At 42.2% G+C, this 20,587-nt stretch overlaps 1 protein-coding gene across 1 annotated transcript in view; it reads left to right on the forward strand.

Annotated features, from left to right (window-relative positions):
* Nucleotides 1–20,587, forward strand: part of prex2 (phosphatidylinositol-3,4,5-trisphosphate-dependent Rac exchange factor 2) — a 93,979-nt gene that overhangs the window by 27,147 nt on the left and 46,245 nt on the right. Inside the window, exons 9-20 of the mRNA XM_005471820.4 lie at nt 1,401–1,550; nt 1,956–2,097; nt 6,388–6,488; nt 7,458–7,561; nt 7,658–7,707; nt 12,574–12,649; nt 13,549–13,621; nt 14,942–15,084; nt 15,424–15,516; nt 16,291–16,439; nt 16,536–16,621; nt 20,204–20,340. Of these exons, the coding sequence (XP_005471877.1) occupies nt 1,401–1,550; nt 1,956–2,097; nt 6,388–6,488; nt 7,458–7,561; nt 7,658–7,707; nt 12,574–12,649; nt 13,549–13,621; nt 14,942–15,084; nt 15,424–15,516; nt 16,291–16,439; nt 16,536–16,621; nt 20,204–20,340 (1,304 nt within the window). The remainder of the gene's footprint in view (nt 1–1,400; nt 1,551–1,955; nt 2,098–6,387; nt 6,489–7,457; nt 7,562–7,657; nt 7,708–12,573; nt 12,650–13,548; nt 13,622–14,941; nt 15,085–15,423; nt 15,517–16,290; nt 16,440–16,535; nt 16,622–20,203; nt 20,341–20,587) is intronic.

Raw genomic sequence — 20,587 nt, forward strand, 5'->3', positions numbered from 1 at the left:
GTGCTAACTTGCCAGGACCACTTACAGCAGTTCTGGCAGCAGGAATTTAAATGCATGCCATAATAAGCCACACGGAGAAGTAGACAACATAGTCCTTGGCGTGAGCTGGTGCACAACTGTGTGATTTTACACTTGGATCGCCGATGGAAAAATGAGACTTACCTATAAACATTTTTTAGACGTCTGTAGTTACATATCCTTGGGGCTGTGCTGCTGCTGGTCCTCGGTGAACTTGAGCGCTTGTGTCTTTTGGCCTCACTTAGCCACTGATTAGCATTTATATTTGTAGAAGCCATCATTTCCTTTCCAACGGTCCTAGATGGGCAGTAATATTGGGTGTTTTTGGTGAGGGATGGATGGGCTTGGGTCTGGATAAACAGGCGAGGCAGGCGGCAGAGCAGTAACTTGTGGGTGTTCTTCACCGCAGGCGGGAGATCTCAATCTTAAAGCCAGGGTGACTGGATTATTTTAGCTTGGATTCCTATGTTAACAAAGTGCCACGACTTTTTCCCAGGCGCACACTTGCTGCCTGAGGTTGAAACACGCCCTCGGGGCATTCCATATAAAGGACACCACCACCACACCGTCTGTGTTTTTAGACGTGATTGTAATTGATGATTGTAATGGGTCGCTTTTTGTTATAAGCTTAGAAAGAAAGATCTGGAAGGGGTTCCTAAAAGATGAAAATGATGATGGGCAAGGGTCAAGAGTTCACTTCCTTAATCTGGAGGCTTCTTAACATGTATATACTACGGGTGTAGTTAATCACAAGTACGCACCAGCTCTGAAGGAGTATTCTGAGGACTCAGTAGTAAATAATGCTGATGGATAGTCCTCCTTCTGCATTTGTTCCCTCTCGTTTATCTCATTAAAGGAGAAGAGCGATAATCAATGAACCACTCGATAGAAAGTCTGATAGTAGAGCAGGGAAAAATGAGTCCGAGTCCAGCATTTGCAGTAAGACAGAGTATGATATTCTCTGGATGTTGTTGTTTTTTATTAAAAATAGACCACACACTGCTGTATAGGAAAGCAATAACTCATCGGGAGGCATGTTTTTTAAAATTTATATTGTTTTTTTTTTTCTTCACCCCTTTATAGTAGCGCTGATGTCACTATGTCATTCGGCTTTGCGTTTCTCTGCAACGGCTCACTTTGTGCCCCATGTTACTGCTGTGTTTCATGCGGTAACCCTTATTTACTGTGAACCCGACTTCCCAATAACTCTGCTTACAGTGTCACGATCAGTGTAACCACAGACTCATGGCCTTCCCCTTTCAAATATGAAAAAGTTCTGGGATTAAATAAGTCCTCCCCTTGCAAAGAGCTGACTTTTTTTTCTTTTTTTTTTAAACTAGAAGGAGCTGAGATTGTTTCTGCCTGTGTTTTCTCCTCCTCAGCTGACTACCACAGCAGCGGGAACATAGTGAACAACGGCTGGAAGATCCACAACACGGCCAAGAACAAGTGGTTCGTCTGCATGGCCAAGACCCCGGAGGAGAAGCAGGAGTGGCTGGAGGCCATCATGAAAGAGAGGGAACGCAGGAAAAGTAAGCAACTGTTTGTCAGTGTCAGGGCTTTTATTACATTCAGGGAAAGCCAGTCAATGTTTTCTCCTTAGCATCTGTCTTGATTTAAATAACTGAAAATATAGGCTGTGTTTTGGGAAAATCGATACAAAGCAATATAACTTGAATGATAAAAAACGCAAATAGATCCCAGCTGCGAACAGCATGTGGGATCTGCATCTAGAACTGAAGGGGTTTCTTGAGTAACTGTGTTATTTCCCTCAAGCAGATCACATAATGAAGGCTATAGCAACTGCTGATTATCTTGTCAAATTAGGAGACATTAACCTTCTCCGTCTAGTGATTGATGCTTTTAGTGTAGGAGCTAGGTGCAAAGATTATTAATGCGGCGATACTGACGGGCTCTTTGCACCCTTTCCTGTGTAGGTCTGAGGCTCGGCATGGAGCAGGATACGTGGGTGATGGTGTCAGAGAAGGGAGAGAAGCTCTATCACCTCATGACCAAGGGTAACCTCATAAAGGACCGGAAACGCAAGCTCACCACCTTCCCCAAGTGTTTCCTGGGAAGGTAAGGATCCTTCTGCTGGTCTTGATGTTTATTCCGTCGAGTGTTCAGCCCTATGGGTTTTCTCTGTGTCATGTAAGCATTTTACCTGTGAGTAGGTCAGACTGCATGACTGTGCCAGGAGCCTTTCAAAAATTAAATATCTGTATTCTGTGTGTCTCTAAAGATTTATAGGACCTTGTACTTGATGTTAAAAGAAGTGGTATTAGTAATGTAACGTAATAATAAAGATCAATTGGCCAGGATTTGTAGAGACAGCTGCTGGAAAGAAGAAAGCAATGGCACTTTCTGCTCAGGAGACTCTGTGTTGTGTATCCGCCATCTCAGTCACGGGAAAATGAAATCCAGCGAGATTTAGCCCATGAATCTTATTTAAGGATTATTGGTGTGGTGTCTGGGGATGGATCGGGCATTGAATGCCAGTCATAAATCACAGGCTAGATATCCCTGCGCGGCTCAGCTGACTGCCCCTTTTGCTCCCTCGCCCATGTTAAAGCTGTCTGCAGAGAAATCCATGAGGTAATCGTTGTAGAAGGTTCATTATGCCAGAGGGCAGCTCTGTCTGTGTGTGCGTGTGTTTGTGTTACCGTCCGAGTGTGTCACGCTCATCGTTGTCCTTGAATTTTCACAGTTAATTTGGGCGCTTTCCATATTTACTTTTGAGTCTGACTATCTCTCCTGCACTCGCTGACAGGTGAAAAATATTTACTGTGAGTGGTGCTTTGCTGAAAATCTCGTCCTTGGGTTATTTTAGGTAAGCAGAAGTTGATGCCACCATTTGGGTATTTTGCTTTCATGAATGTGAAATGCAGACGAATTGGTTTCACATCAGTGTTGTAGGTTTCTGCGCACTTTAATGAGATAAAAGACTTGAATACCTGACAAGGACAAACTTTTTTTTTTTGGGTAGTTCTACTTCAAATTAGATCAAATATGTGGGCACAGACGCTTTTATCAGGAATCTGGGAACTGCAAAACTCTTTCTCTTGGTCCATTCGTCATGTTCAGCATCCTCTCTTGTTATATCCCATATTGTACCCCAATGTGGGAAGAGGACAAAGTGTGACTGAGAAGGTGACGATAAAGATAATAAAAACAACAAGCTTCTGATGATATGTGGCAGCCAAAAATATGTTTACAGAGCGATGCCTGTAATTTTAAAGGCTCAGCTAAATCATTGAATGCTTCCAAAAGACGGCCTGGGTTGGATTCTGTTCAAGTTCTGATCCTCTCTAACAAATTTGCCTTGTAAACACTCCAGTACAATTCAGAATGAGCCATGTTTTCCATTTGTTATAAAATTGTACTTTCAGTTTGTTTTTCTTGAGTTGTTACGGTCACGTTGAAAATCTCCCGAGCTTATACAGTCATGTCAAAATCCCTGTTATTTTTAAAAGCATAAAGAGAGAGGGGGGGGGAGCAAAAACCAACCAGAAAGTCCAATTGGACATAGTTGTGGCCAAGTTACATGGCATGGTGGTTTGAAATGAAGGGTTACTTTCTCCTTTGGTCCACACAGACAACATCAGATCCCTTGCGGTCCGGAGAAGGAATGGATCTGTCAGCTGAAAAGATTAGCAGGATCAAACACTAGTCCGATGCGGTCATCTTGTTGAGTCTGAAGCGATCATATGGTGAGAAAGAAGCTCAGGGAAGCTTTCTTTGAAAACCTATCCCCTTACACCTGGATGACCACTTGTGGGTAAAAGGACATCTCTGGCCCCTCGGTACTTCCCCTGTCTGCGCTGATTTCGGAGATGATTACACGAAGGCGTAATTGGCTTATGGAAACCAGCATTGTATGTCTCTGATGAAAACCACATTGCCTATGGCTTCAAGTCAGCCCACTCCCTCCATTGTGAAATGCTTTGCCATTATCCGCTTTCCACGCCTCCCCCTTTTCTTTCTGACTTTTTCTTTTTGAAACTGAGGGCTATTTCTGTGTCTTAGACTCCTCCCCTTCAAATGCTACGATCTTATTTGAGGTTAGTTTTCTGCGAGAGGGTAATTCATCAAAGAAAATGTGTATGACAGCCACCTAGTCTGACATTATCATCCAATTTTAAACCTGAAACAAACAGAAAAACCATGTGCACATTTCTACATATGATGGACTCCAGCAGTATATTGCCGTGACAGATGCTAGTGAGAACCCTCCTTGTTCTTCGTGAACTTCTTTCTTTTTGACATTAGATTGGATACACCTTTATCTATGACAGTTATGGTAAATGGACTGGTTCTTGTATAGCGCTTTGCTACTCTGCTTGAGCACTCAAACCGCTTTATACTACAAGCCTCATTCACCCACACATTCATACAGTCATAAATACTTACACTTGGATGATTGCATCGGAGCGATCCCTTATGCACCATGATCATGGACATGGGAAATGACATTGGAAAATGGAGAAACATGCGTAATTGCTTTCTTGCTGAGAGTTCTGTAAGAAGCCTTTTTATCTCTTGCAATGCTCTTCCTGTTCTGTAAATATGAAGTTATGCCAGCGGGTAGTTTGTTCAGCTTACCATAAAGACCACATGGGGGGAAACAGCTTGGCAGTCTCTGCCTGAAGCACTAAAATGTATTTAAATGAAGCACCTTTAAAGCACACTAATTAACACTTTCTCTCTTGTTTGTTTAGTCTATACCTAAGCATGTGTATATAAAACCTCAGTTACAGGCAACCGCTTCTTCTGACTATCAAACCAAGTAAAACTCATACTAAACAAACATAAAGAGCTCCAGAAGTTCTACATAGTGCGTCCCCCCCCCAAATAATATTTTTTTTTAAATAACTTCTGCTGGAAATAAAAGGATTATCCTAATTGTTGTAAAAGTTGACCTTTTAGCTTCGAATCTGTTTTTAACCTTGTAAAATATTTGATTCAGTGGGAGATTTAAAAAATCCATGACAACATATAACTAACCACAAAAATTCAAGTTTGGTTAGGAAATGTTACAAAAAACTGAATTAACCCAGTTTAACACACACACACACACACACACACACACACACACACACACACACACACACAGAGATGTGAGGTGTTTACCTGGCATCATGTGCAACTTGGTTTAGTATCTTGTCCAAGAGCCCTGTGGCACATGGAGTTGCAGCAAACCTTGTGATTAGTGGGCAGTGTGCTCTACACTTGGGCCAAGACTGCGCAGGATGTCAGCTTTCCAGTTTTCTTCCATTTTTACTCAAGAAACGCGTAACCAGTGGCTCCATAGTGTATCAGTGTTCGCCTAATGAGCAAAAGAGCCCCAGTTTGATCCCAGAAAGATGCACAAATCCTTTTGGGGGTTATTTCAAGAAGGTATAAAAACCATATTCAACCCCATCATTGACCTTTTCAGATCATTTCTCCATACAGAGGTTGTTATAGGTTTGTGTTTTTTTCCCCCTGAGGTTTATTTTGGAGTGAAAAGACGTCAACAGTCAGTGGTTCAAGAGTGTGACAAGCTGGCGGTGGCGTGTTCAGTGAGTTGTTTCTCTAAAATCATTTAAAAAATGCTGCTTTTGGCTCAACTTTGACACCAGTTGCCCCCATCGTGGCCTGGAAGCGAGTTCCACAGAATTCCAGTCGTGCTGCTGGATGTGTTTGTTTGGCTTTTGCGGACAGACGGGACATCAAGGATGTAATCAGATAGACTGCCGCTGCATTGCCTGTTCATGCTCAGTCCTCTCTGTCTTTACTCTCTCTGTCTCTTTTATTGAGTCACTAAATTATAAAGAATTATCCCATTAAGTTCATTTGGGCCAGAACATCAGATGCTGTGTTTGGTCCTTTTAGTGGTTGGTTTGTTTTTCTCTTTCCAGTTGTAAATGGTGCAGAGGGGGGAACCCCCCCCCCCCACCCCCCCCCCAAAAAACGTGTGTTTTTCTATCAAGAAATTCCCAAGCTTGAGTCAAATCCTCTGTTATTGATGTTATTATATTGTGTGTCTAAATTAAATAAAGTCAAACCGGACAAAAAGCGAGAACTAAGGCCTGCTGGTTGTTTTAACAAACAAACCTGGGCCTTGACTGTAAATAAATCATTCCCCCTTTGCCAGCCCGGGTGTTTGTTGCCATAGTCACGTTGATTTAGAGTAAATGCAGTTTGTAGAAAGTTATGAAGGCTGTTTCTTCTCTTCTCTCTCCAATAATCACAAACATTGCCCTTTTATGAAGTGAGGAAATTTCCCCTGGGTTTTTTGTGCATTTGTGTTGTTGCGACTGTATGTTGCTGTGCCAGTTCTTTATTTTGTGCTTCTGTTTTTTGAAATTTATTCCCCCACCCAACCAGTGAGTTTGTGTCCTGGCTGATGGAAATCGGTGAAACAGACAACCCAGAGGAAGGGGTTCACCTGGGTCAAGCTCTGCTGGAGAATGGCATCATCCACCATGGTTAGTTTTTCATTTTTATCTCCCTTCTTCTCTCCCACTCAGACCTGCTTTATCATCCTTTCCTGTCCCACATATTAAATCAAATCTGCCACAGTCTAATTTACTTTGTGCTGCACAGTGTAGAGCATGCAAATGCCTGCCATTCCCTAACCTAACCTCCAGACATGTCTGAAGAATGCTGTGCTTTCACTCTCTGGCTGGAGTCTACAAAGTAGATGTGGCTCTCTTATTTATTTCTTAGCAGGTGTCCCATTTAAACACAGCTTTGACACAATGTTTAGGTAAGCGATTATAAATATTAATCTTTTCTTGCCTTGATGTTTGTGTTATATTTTCTCAGCTGCTGTTCTGTGGCTTTGGGTAACAAGTGTGTTTAGTGCATGAGACTTTAAGCTGGCTAACGCGCTGCATTCACACTAAATGGCGCATGCAGCCCTGCATGGTTTTTCTTTCTATTTTTCCTCAAAAGTGTAGGGCCCCAAGTCAAGTTGCATCTTAAATCACTCAGGGGCACTTTATTGCTTCCTCACTGAGAAACGAGATTGGGCTTTAGAGCTGTTCCTGACAGAGAGGAATAACTCGGAGCCCCTCCGAGCTCTCTCTCACGGTGCAGTTAGCAGTCTCCATGCGAAAAACGATAGAATATCTTTTTATTTAAAAAAAAAAAAAAACTTTAATGGAACCTGCTCAGCTGCAGCCAAGAGTACGGAGCCAGCTTTTATGACTGCTGGAGGGTCTACACACAGTCCCCTGAAGCGAGAAAAGCAGGAAGCTCTGAGCAGCTGTGCTATCTGTGACCGCTCTGTGTGGGGTTGGAGTCCTTTTCTTGTCTGGAGAGCTTGTTTCTCTGTGCAGCCCTGCTTGGTTTGAATGTGTTTTGTTTTTTTAAATTCTTACATTTTCACATTTAAAGCAAACTGAATAATGCTCCCCTTCACTCTGGGGCCTGAATGTGTGGCATTTCTTTAGTCACAGACAAACACCAGTTCAAACCTGAGCCCGTGCTCTACCGTTTCCGCTACGATGATGGCACCTACCACCCGAGAAGTGACATGCACGATGTTATATCCAAGGTAACAGTGCTGCGGTGGAAACCAAGGTCGATTTAAAATCGCACTTTCAACGCATATCGCTGAAATAACCCAAACTCTCTCTCCTGTTTCTCACAGGGTGTTCGGCTGTTCTGCCGTCTTCACAGCCTCTTCACTCCCGTCATCAGGTGGGCGGTCATTTTCTTTTCCACTACATTGCAGTCAAGCCAGGTGGGGGCATGTGTAGTTTAGCGTCTGGCTTTTGTGCCTAAAAATAACCCTTGCCTGCCACATACGAAAAAGTGACTAAGAGGGATTCGTTTGTGAACTATGAGCTCATTGTTTTCGAGGACTTGTGAGGAGTTGGCACAGGCTCCTGTGGGTGATTGAGCATGACAGGTTTTATCTGGCTGTTCTCAAAACACAGATGTGCTGAAAGAAACTGAATCTATTGACTCAATTTCCCTTCGATGTGTACATTTATACTTAAAACAAAAATCGGTGATATTGTGATGAATCTCACGTCACTTTAGATGCTTTTGAGAGGAAAGTTTGTTGGAAAATGTTGTCATGGTGAAGAATGTGAGTTAAGTGGGTGATCATTTGATTACAAATAAGGTCCTCCTACAGTTTCCTCTTTTTTGTGTGTGTTTTATAACCTAACACATGGTCTTGATCAACATGGTAAGCAGCTTAAAAGTTAATTCTAAATATCTGGTAGTTGTAGTAATACAAGTTTGACAAACATTCCCATATTTGTGGTCTTTTTCCTTGCTTTTGTGTAGAGATCTTAATTTCATTCCACATTTTCATCAGTATAAAACCTGTTTTTCAATAAATAAAGCCGAAAATTAAAGTTATTAATGCAGATTGTTTTGTCAAAAATATATGACCAGGTTTCTGTGCTTGTCCCACTAGACATCAGTGTGGCGTTCGATACTGTTACAGCGATTAGAGCATGTTGTGGGTATTGAAGGTACTGTGCAGTGGTTTGAATCATATCTTTTCAAACACAAAGGTTAGTTAGCGAGTTCTCCAGGGTTCCGTGCTAGGACCAGTTCTATTTACATTATACATGCTTCCCTTAGACAATGTAATTAGAAAGCATAGCATGCACTGTCACTGCTATGCAGATGATAGCCAACCTTTTCTGTCCATGAAGCCATACAACGCACACCAATTAGTTAAACTGCAGGAATGCCATAAACACATGAAGACCTGGATGACCTCAAACTTTCTAATTCAGATAAAACTGAGGTTATTGTATTCGGTCCTAGAAATCCAAGAAAGGCAGTATCTAGCCAGATGCTCACTCTGGCTACATTACACTGGCCTCCAGTAACACTGTGAGGAATCTTGGAGTCATTTTTGACCAAGATATATCCTTCAATGCGCATATTAAAGAAATATGTAGGACTGCTGTCTTCCATTTCCTTCCAGTATCTCCAAAATTAAAAACATCCTGTCTCAGAGTGATACTGGAAATCTAGTTCATGCATTTATTACTTCTAGGCTGGACTACTGTATTTCCTTATTAATTCCAGGATGTCCTAAAAACTCCCTGAAAAGCCTCCAGTCGATCCAAAATGCTGCAGCAAGAGTACTGACAGGGACGAGACAGAGAGAGCAGATTTTTTTTTCTATACTGGCTTCCCTTCATTGGCTCCCTGTTAATCCAGAATCAAATTTAAAATCCTGCTCCTCACATACAAGGTCTTGAATAATCAGGCCCCATCTTAACTTGATGACCTCATAGTAACATATCACTCCATTTGAGTGCTTCACTCTCGGACTGCGGGGTTACTTGTGGTTCCTCGAGTTTTTAAAAGTAGAATGGGAGGGAGAGCCTTCAGCTTTCACCCCCAACCGGTCGCGGCAGATGGCCGCCCCTCCCTGAGCCTGGTTCTGCCGGAGGTTTCTTCCTGTTAAAAGGGAGTTTTTCCTTCCCACTGTCGCCAAAGTGCTTGCGTTTTTGTTTGTGTTTTCCTTGAGTTTTGTACTTTCTCCTGATTCTAAATTTGAGACTACAGGCAGTTTCCCTTGGATGTGTCTCTATACCTTGCAGCATTACATGGCCCAGTCACAGCTCAATAGTTCCCCCTTTCTTTGTCTCAAAAACAGCTCTTAAATCATTTCATTTAGAGTGACTGACATCATATTGATCTTGTTTTTTGAACGGCACACAGAGCCATTCCTGATTTAAAATGACATACAGCATGATGCAAAATGGTAATTAAACTTGGAAAATAAGCATGCTGGCTGGATAGAATGAGTAATGAAACTAATGTGACTTCTCTCAGTATCTTACAATAGGGAAAATATTGGAAACTCCCCAAAGAGGACTCATCCAGCGTAGGCTACTTAGGAATTGTCACTTAGGCAAGTGTGTTTTTGTTTTGTTTTTTTTAAAGCTTTGCCTGGAGTGCCTAAATGTTTGTTGGAGTATAAAAGTTCTTGAAAAATCAGGCATCGTTATGTCTTAGAGACCTCACAGTGCACTCTGGTCTCAGACTGCAGATTCCTTGGTTTTTCCAAAAGCAGAGAGTGAGGTAAAGACTTCAGCTACTCTCAGGATCTCTTTTTTTGGAACCAGCTCCACGTCTGGATTCAGGACAGACACCCACTCTGTTTTTAATATTAGATTTAAAACTGTCTTTTTTGATAAAGCTTGTGGTTAGGGCTGGATCAGGTGACCCTGAGCCATCACTTAGTTATGCTGCTATTGGCTTAGGCTGCCAAGGGACTTCCCATGATATAATGAGGACTTCTTTCCATCCATTTCCTTCCTTGCTTCCTCTTTTCCGTAGTTTGAATTTTGTCCTGCCCTCCTGTGCGCTCGTTTTTTCTCTCCTCTTTCCCCTCACCCCCTAACTAGTTGCAGCAGATGGCTGCCCCTCCCTGAGCCCACGTCTGCTGGAGTTTTCTTCCTGTTAAAAGGGAGTTTTTCCTTCCTGCTGTCACGTAATCCATACTCACAGAAGATTGTTGGAATTTTGTCTAATAATGTAGACCCTCTACCTTAGAGTGGTGACTGCTGTTGTGATTGGCGCAGTATAAATAAAATTGGATTGAACTGAGCTGAATTTGCTGGCCTGCTTTGGTTTTTAGTTCTTATAATCTGACTTTAATTCTGTTGCCACCTGCTAATGTGTCGTATGGCGAAACACAACATCAGAGTTGGCTGTTTATACTGATTTCAAATAACCCGAATAAAAGCTTGAATTTCCCAACCATAAAACTGTGCCATGGCTAGTGGGGGCACGCTGATCCTTCATCTGTCCCAGCATAGAGGCTTTTTTGTTTGCTCTAACTACTAAAAACCCCAAAGGCTGAATTTGTGTGTGTATGTTTGGATTGTCAGGATTCAGTCCACTGGTGTTTTTGTGCTGAGGCCAAAACTCTTGACGTAAAAACTCCTGTTGGTGAACTTGAGTTGTGTGCGTCGTTAGCTCACATATCTGTGCAGCTCATTCTCCCTGGGAAGCCAGTACAATGCATCACAGGGCCTGGGAATGCCAGAGTTTAATTGGAGCAACCAGCCCCTGCCTAATTAGGTGGAATTTCCTGGCAGAGTAAGAGAGATGAGGCAAAGAGGGGGGTATATACTATGCAGACCCCATAACCCTCTGCAGCTTCTTTGCCCCCCTTAAGCCTCTGCTTTCATTACAAGAAATCTGTGAATCCAGCCACTCCAGGGGATCTCGCTGCAAAGGAGCAAATGCCCACTTAAGCTGTTGTACACAGTTATATGTTGAAATAGATAATAAGAACAATTTTTCATCGTGTACACAGGGACACTAGAGCCAAAGCCACTCATAAATATTCTTTACATACAATGGGGGGAAAAAAAACTGTCATTTTTACCTCAGCATTTGAAATGTTGACAAGTTTTCCTCATTATGCTGATGAGTCCTCCAGAAGCTCAATATTTACTGATGCATGGGTAGGATTTTCAGAATAACAAACAGTATGGAAAACTGCTTGATTAATTTATCACTCCTGAGCAGTGGATTAAAGCTTGAACTTTCAGCATCCTCTGTGTAATTTATTCTAAGGAGTACTTAGAAAGTACAACAGTTGCATCCATGTTTGCTCACAAAATGTCAAGACAAACTTTGTCTTTGGACAGCAAGTTAAAAACTACCTCTCTGACCTTTCCCTCTGTTACTCCTCAAACTGCTGTTTCCTTATCCTCGACATATGGCTGCCCAATGGGCCGTTGTTTACCCCCCATTTTTCACTCTGACAGCCTCACTTTGCACCAGCCGCTGAAGCCCAAATCTCACTGGCTCTAGTATCCCATTTTGGGGGAAATGCAGGGTGGCTCTTGGTTCCTCTGGTCAGAGTGGTTTATGCATGGTGCGACACGGCTTCCAGCTGTACCGTCCTCATCCGAGACCAGTGCAGGCTGTCAGACACAGTTATGTAACAGAAAGTTTCAGAATGCATGAAATGGGGCCGTGCTTGGCCTCTAACAATTCACTTTCTGAGGAGTACCGGGAGTCTGAAATTGGACTTTAACTTGGCCCACAAGTCTTGTTTGACTTGTCTGAACTGTGTGTGCTAGAAAGGCGTGTGTATGTTTAGTTTTGTGTGTGCGTGTGTAAGTGTTTTCATGTGCTGGAAGTGGTGGAGTGGTGTAAGTCACGGTGGTTCTGGACTTTCCCGGCCCTGCAGCTCAGCCCCCGCGTGTCCCCGGGGAGGCCCCTGTGTTCATGGGAAAGTCACGGCTCCATTTCAAACAGCATTCTCGGGGTCTGGCAAAGTGCGGCTGTGTGGGTAAGACTGAGGAAAGCAACCCCATACTGACATGGAGCACCCCAAGGCCAAACACCAGCCAGTGCTTGAAAAGAGGCCACGTCTCGCTGACACTGGGAATTATTATCCCTCCTTTTGGGCATTGTGTTTAAATAGACCAAGCAATTACTTCTCTACATATTCTTTGCCTACGTTTTTTTTTTTTTCACAGTTAAAGCAAATAGTACAATTAATATTACCAAAATTTTCTTTTCCAGATCCCTCTATTGATATCTTCTGCTTTTGTGCCCATCCAGGGATAAGGACTATCATTTACGGACCTACAAATCAGTGGTCATGGCTAACAAGCTCATAGATTGGCTTATAGCACAGGTAAGCTTTTTCGCTGCTTCACAAATGTTATTTAATAACAATACAAGTTGTTGAATTTTTCTACTTTGCTTGTGCAAAGAATTTGATGAAGCCAAATGTTGGATTATTACTCTGAACACCATTTTTTTTTTTCTTTAAATTCAGATACTTTCATATAATTTCTTGTGTGTTTTTAAGAAGACACCTTTCCATTAGTTTCTGGCCTTGTTGAAAACAGACGCCCCACCTCTTCCCCTTTAAAGCATAGAAGTTTAAAAAAAATAATTCTGGGAGTGTCTGCTGTTATTACACGTCAGTCACTTCAGATGTGCAGCAGAAAAAAAGAAACCATCAGACTTGAAGCTCTCAAAGGAGCCGAGAGGAAACGAAAAAAGAAAAGCAGAATTGATTGGATAGCAAAGCTTTATTGACTATGACAGGAAGTTCTGAGGTTGACAGATTGATAGTCCTGTTCGGGACGACAACAAAGGGATGAAACATATATGGCGACCAGCAGCCACAGAATCGCTGGCAGACATTACATGCTTGTGTCTGTGTAGACGTGCATGTGTGTGATTGCGGTAGTCCATATGCATGCGTTTGAGTCGATGCAGTGGAGTAGCTCTCACTTCTTCAGTGGGACTTCAATAGCTGTCACACTATACTGTCTAGACATGATTTTGGCTCTGTTTAAGATCGAGTGTGGAGTGGCTCTGCTGGCCTTGAGGGCTTTTGGACGCAAGAACAAAGAAGGGGTGTGAATGTGACATTTTGCCTGCACTCTAAACACACAATGTCCTTTGTTCTGTTTTCTCTCATCCTCCTTTGCTTCTTTTTTTGTCTTCTGACTTATTCACTATACCCACTCTTCACGCTTACATCTGTCTTGTTTCTCCCTTGTGTCCACTCTTCTGCTGCAGGGGGACTGCAGAACGAGGGAGGAAGCGGTGATCTTGGGGGTGGAGCTCTGCAACAATGGCTTCATGCATCACGGTACGGCACTTTCCACTCCTGAGGATTTCAGCAGAGCAAAAGAAAAGGGGGGGGAAAAAACCCTGCAGAACTTTGGAATCCTCTCCATCACTGAGTAAATGAGAGATGAATGCTTTGGTGAAACCACGCAGAGGGCGCCTGGCATTTAGCGTCCTGTTTTAGAACACAACCACACTTGTTCTTTTTCCATTTCTACTTAATATCCCTCTGACATGCTACAGGAATAGAACTATTTTCCAAACCAGTGAATATAAGTGCGTGTGTGATGCTTGCATACCATCATTAATTCCATGTATGCATGTGCCCATGTACAGTATGCACTGTATATGTCTTAAGTAACTAAGTGCTATGGGTAAATACATGAAAACTGTTTATCTGTAAGTGCAAAACAGACAGTGGCCATGGTTACAGTTTGCTTATGAGAGTTGGATTTGTTTTTAACCTCCCCTGTGCCAAAGTCCACATCATGCACACTACAGTATGAATCACAGCATGTCACCTCGTACCCCCATGATGCAACTGCTTCAAACTACCCGCAGTTCAAGCCTCACACTACAAATTACCAGCACATCTCCAGAACATAACAACCCCAGCCATCAAACTTCCTGTCACTTACACTGCCTACAGGGTAATTTCATAATTTCATTTCGTGCCTGTAAGTTATTTGCCCTCACGATATAGCTATATCTGATCTTGAGAGGAATGAAGTGAGGAAATGTTAGAAGGAAGCTCTGTTCTTTCCCCTCAGGGCTATTTTTTGGTTTAAAATTGAAACTCATGGTGGATATGTTATGTTACTCCTGAGACCGGGTTTGGTTTAAAGATTTTTTTTTTTCCTTTTGCCGTAAAAATGGGGTCTCCTTGTTTCCCAAAATGTCTATTTGTGCATTTGGCGTGCAAATACTACTGCGGTCACACTTAAATGGGTTTAAACTTCTTAGCGTAATGCAAAAAGAGTTTTTTGCTAAATTTAACATGTTCTGCTTCTGCACAGCACCACACAGTGAGGCTTTTAGAAGTGACAGTATTTTTAGTTTCTACTCCCTCAGAAGTTTCACTCCCTCCACCTTTCAAGTGACAATTTTGTCTGACACTCAGATATATTAAAAAAACAATGAAAATTAGGATCTCCTATTACTTGCAGATATAGGTAGGAGTCAGATAACAAGCTTTAAAATCAATTCTAAAATTCTCAGTTTTCACATTTAGCTATCGAAGTGTAGCTTTTAAACTGTACTTGGCATTTGTAGCTTAAACGTGTGGACTGTTGAACTTTCCAGTCACACTTTTCATATGTGACTTTGTTGTCACCTCCCTCAGTGCTGGAGAAGAGTGAATTCAAGGACGAGCCTCTACTGTTCCGCTTCTTCGCTGATGAGGAGATGGAGGGTTCCAACACAAAATACAAACCTATGAAGCATGACCTGAAAATACTTGAAAATGTCATCTCCAAGTCTCTCCTGGTGAGTGCTCCTTGGTGGATTATTGATCGATTATCGCTCACTCTGACTGATATGCTGTGGCTTGCTGGGATTTACTCACAACTTGGAGCAAAGTGGAAACGCTGTAAATCATTATGCAACACACAGCTGTGAGAAGTAAAAGTAATAACGCTGCAAAAGTCCATTTTATACCTTGGTAAGCAAGAAGAGCTTCTTTTTTTTCTTTTTTTTTTTTTGCAGCGAATTTTGCAGAAATGTGTGTGCTATCTGTCTTTAACAGTATCTTCTTCTGGTGTGTCCGTGTTTGTGCTCGGTCTGCTCGCTTGGGATTTTGCTGATGCGAGACATGTTGTTTTCCAGATAAGGCCCAGTGATGGAGGCTATGGGTTTACCCTGGAAGAGAGGAACCGCGTCCCCATAGTCAAATTTGTTGAGAAGGGCTCCCCAGCTGAGGTGACACGGTCTCACACACAGAGATGCAAAAAAGCACAATCCTGAAGTTTCTTCTGTACTTCTGTGAAGCCTTTTTGCATGCTCTATGCAAGGAAAAAAAAATGCATGCCAGGCATAAAGCTCTCCTCGAGTTGCTCCTCATTTAGCAGATCATAGGTTATAGAGAATAGGAAGGAGCACTGCTAATGTGATTGCTTTGATTTTATTTTCAAAGATGAAAGTAAAGGCAGAGCTGTGTTGCAGATGTGCCAGCCAGTAGAAGTCTTTTGTTATTAAAATGTGATTCAGTCATTAGTCACGAAAAATATAACCTCGTGACTCTTTGCCCTTCCTCTAAACCTGCTTTATTGTGATGTGGCACTAATGCTACCTTTAGTACTTTCATACAAATATGGGGCAGTTTTTTTTAGCTTTGATCTGCTATTTGAAAATGAGAGAAGAGGGTTTGAAGGCAAATGTGATCAGTTTGAGCGCATGATCTATAATTCCCTCCAGTCCTAAAGTAGCACTGAAGGAGCCTTGAACGTCTGGCTTGCATTGAGAATGGCGTTTTGTGTGATGTCTTAAAAAAATTAAATCCTCAACAGGATCCAGCTGTGTGCTGACAGACAAAAGTTACCCAGTGTTGTCCCCTAATGCTGGGAGTGTGCGTGCTTTTCATTGTGATTTAAACAGTCCATTGTGATTCTGCGTCACATTAAGACCGAATGTGTGACTTAATCCTTTTCTATAATTTATTATTTATTTCTCTTGTTCTTCATATTCTCTTTCAAGATGGCTGGCCTGGAAGTGGGGAGGAAGTTGTTTGCTATAAATGGAGACCTGGTGTTCCTCAGGCCTTTCTCTGAAGTTGAAGCTCTCCTCAAGCAATGTTTTAACAGCAAAGGACCCCTCCGAGTGCTGGTCAGCACCAAGCCTAGAGAGTAAGTCTCAGAGCTTTGCATGCACACGCAATGTCAATTTCATCTTATTGTGTGCATGTCCCAGCTCGGTAATTTACTCTTTCCTTTCATTTCCAGGACGATAAAGATTCCAGACTCGGCCGATGGCTTGGGATTCCAGATCCGTGGATTCGGTCCTTCTGTGGTCCATGCTGTTGGGAGAGGTAAGAGATTGCAGTTTCCACCACTTGAGCTGTCTGGCCTCATCAGTAAAAGTCTTTCCATCACCTCTTTGTTATTGTGGCACAGCTGGCGAGCAGCTGCTACACCAGCCTTTGGGGGTGTGCGTGACTTGGCTGCGGTGTGACGTGATCACAATGATTTCCATGCACCTACTCGCATTTTTCTTAGCAGTTCGATTAAGCTGTTTGATAGGAAAGCACTCTGCATTTTTTGTTCTAAATTCATCAGGCCTCTTACCTAATGCAGCATATTTAGTCGCACTGCTATCAGGGCTGGCATGAGGTAGGGTCCAATCAAAAAACAATTCGTCTCCATCTCAAGGGAATTGAATCTTTTATTTTTCCCCGCCTTAAGCAATCTAAGTCAGATAGCAGAGTATGTGCTTTCGTGTCGGCGTGCATGTGTGCGCCTGCATGTGTTGACTTGATGATGTGGTTGCTTGGGAACCTGGTGTGTGTTTAAGTGGATGCTGCGATCCCCAGGGACAAAGCTCAATATATATAGGAGGTGTCTAATCCCTGGTGTCTGAGGTCAACAGGAGCTGGTAATACCAATTAGAGATGAAGAAACCGAGGCACAGAAAAAGAGCAGTTGCACAAAAACCTCCATTGTGAAATTAATATTACACAGCAATTCAGTGTATTGGCACTGTTGCTTGACACAGGTGTTACACATTTTTGTAAAATGAGTGTTAATGCGAACCAGGCATCTGTATTTCTACAGCTGCGGTCAGAAGTTTACATACACTCATCACAGGCACGAATGCCATGGTTTGTTTGGGGGTTTATGATTTCTTTAAACTTTTATGTCTGCAGTATACATCACTGCTGTGATGTATAACAAAAATTGATTGCACAAGTAATATGCTTGGAGGGTTAAAGGTTAGGCTTTCAAACCTAAGTACATAATATCAGCTGTCAAGTATGGTGGTGTTAGCGTCATGCTCTGGAGCTGTTTTACTCCCAGTGGTACTGGTAGGTTGCACAAAGTGCATGGTTGGAGGATTGCATCTAAATTCTTCAGCTTCACCTCAAATCAGATAGCTAGACGGTTGAAACCTGGTGAGTGTTCCAGCAGGACAATGATCCCAAACACACAACAAAACTGGTTTTAGAACAGATAAAGCATGCTAACATTATGCTTCAGGAATGATAAGATAAGATAAGATGGCCTTTATTAGTCCCATAGGTGGGAAATTTGTTTTGTTACAGCAAAAGTGCAAAGTTATGTAGCAGAAATTAGAAAACACTGGAATGCAATAAAATACAATAAAATAAAATAAAATACTATATACAATAGAATAAAATAGAATAGAATAATATATACAATAGAATAAAATAGAAATACAAATACTATATACAACTGAGTAGGAAAATACAAAAACACAACTTCGTCAGAAGAAGAATTGCACGTATAGCAGTCTTATTGCACATGTGTGGGTTTGTGTGTTTGATCAGCTGCAAAAGTCTTTATTGTAGAGTCTGACAGCAGTGGGGAGGAAAGACCTGCGAAATCTCTCCGTCCCACACCGTGGGTGCCGCAGTCTCCCACTGAAGGAGCTGCTCAGTGCTGTCACAGTCTCATGCATGGGGTGGGAGATGTTGTCCAACAGGGATGACAGCTTAGCCACCATTCTCCTGTCACTCACCACCTCCACTGGGTCCAGAGGGCATCCTAGAACAGAGCTGGCCCTTCGGATCAGCCTGTTCAGTCTCTTCCTGTCCCCAGCAGAGATGCTGCCCCCCCAGCAGACCACACCATAAAAGATGGCTGAGGCCACCACAGAGTCATAGAAGGTCTTCAGGAGTGGGCCCTCCACTCCAAACGACCTGAGTCTCCGAAGCAGGTACAGCCTGCTCTGCCCTTTCCTGTAAAGGCCATCTTATCTTATCTTATCTTCCCAAAGTCCCAAACTCCAATAAGTATGCGAGAAGCTTGCTCCATGTCAGGAAAGCATCTAATTTAAATGAAGTCTACTGATTCTGTTAAGAAGAGTGGTCAAATATCAGGCCAGAATTATGCCACCATGAGAACAGACGACAAGAAGCTTGTTCATTATCCCTTCTTATCATAATTGGTGGGGGTTCATGTGAGTATTTGAGCCTGTATGTGTAAATTTGACTCATGTGGATTAAAATATTTTTAAAGTCAGTAAAGATGTATGCTGTACATTTATTCCACAATGGAAAAAGAACAGTTTAAAGAAATCAATAAAAGGCCAGAATTACTATGATTTTCATGCCCGTGACGAGTGTACATAAACTTCTGACAACAATTGTAGAAATGCAGAAGTCTAGATGGATGTGTGTTATTGTTTTGGTTGTTATTTCCTTATGATATAGGGATTGTTCACCCTAAAATATATTAAACATGTAGAAAGGTCTTGAATGTAGTGTAAGTAGAAGGCACTAGCCTTATGGAGTGCCATACCACAACTGCACGTGGCCAGAAAGCCATCTTTCACTGTTAGTTAACTAGCTGAATCCTCCTTGAGTTGGCTGAAAATTGTTTGGTGGTGTAGCCAAAATGCTGACTACTGAGGATTCAACTGAGGTTTCAACTTTTGACCATTATGAGTACACCATCTGGGTACTTGAGCTGCCCTTCATTTAGCTGTGCTTGTCAGTGTAAACACACTTATGCACTCTAAATAGTGTAATAGTACTACAGTATGCTATTGCAAACACAATTAACATTGCAAGCAATAAACCTGCTAAACACTAGTATGTTAATACTGTTGGGGTGACCTTCCTAAAGAAGCAACTCACCTGAGACTGGGTGCTTAGAGTTATTGATCATTACATTTTATCGTTCATTAGCAATACATGCTTATCCTTTTAGAGAATCTCAAGGCCTGTGGGGGGATTGGGCAAAAAGGCCACTTAGAAGATGTAGAAGCCCTTGTAGAAAGCATGAAGAAAATATAAAAATGTTTTGAACAATACTCATTCATACTGGATGTAATATTTAGACTCTTCTCTTCTACTCTATTAATAACTAGAATATCCTTGTCTATTGTTGATATATTATAAGTTCAGTTGAAGCGGAAAGGAAAGTACAACTGGATGTGTCCATCCTTGCAATCCTTGGCCAAATGATTACAGATTCCTTACATTGCAGCGTGAGGTTTTCATGATGTATTTTTAAGGAGCTGTGAAAACAAATGGGAGGAATATTTAGTCTGCCATACACTTCCTTCTGATAGCTGTAAACCTTGAAGTTCTCCTATGGTCTGAATCACATCCCTCAGAGGCCTTCGTCTACCCCAGATAAACAACTTCCCTCCTCCCTGCACCACACTCTCCCTCTCACACTCCTCCTGAGCTGCCAAAAACAGGAAACAGTCTTGTAAATACAAAGCAAAAAAAAAAAAAGGAAAAAAAAAGAATGTTGTTCAATCTAATTTTGCAAACAGGATGTGGAAAAAGTGACAATTATTTTTTTTTTAGGATGTGCTCATGTTTTTTTCATCCTGTTTCAGCATGCACCTGCAAGATAACGTGCGGTAGCTCTTACTCTTGTCACCCCTTCTTCCCCTTGCCTCTCTGTCTGTCTCACGCCAGGCACAGTGGCAGCAACCGCCGGTCTCCACCCAGGCCAATGCATTATAAAGGTGAACGGTATCAATGTGAGCAAGGAGAGCCATGCCAGCGTCATCGCTCATGTCACAGCGTGCAGGAAGTATCGGCGACCCACGCAGGTGAGACGGGAGGAAGAAAGGAAAAGCAAAAAGGGATAAACTGCAAACTAAATCTAACCAGACGCAAGCATTTGTCAAGGGGGCTGGGGGTGGGATGTCATCCAGCGGTAATGAAAAAGTATTTAATTTTTATTATGTGTCACTGTGAAGCAGAGAAAAAATGAATAAATGATTTTCTTGCTGGAAAAATGGAATTCATTTCTGCAAATATGTTAGTAGAAGTGCAAAAGAGCAGAAAATAAGGGAA

Source organism: Oreochromis niloticus, linkage group LG9 (assembly GCF_001858045.2).
Source record: "Oreochromis niloticus isolate F11D_XX linkage group LG9, O_niloticus_UMD_NMBU, whole genome shotgun sequence".
NCBI lineage: Eukaryota > Metazoa > Chordata > Actinopteri > Cichliformes > Cichlidae > Oreochromis > Oreochromis niloticus.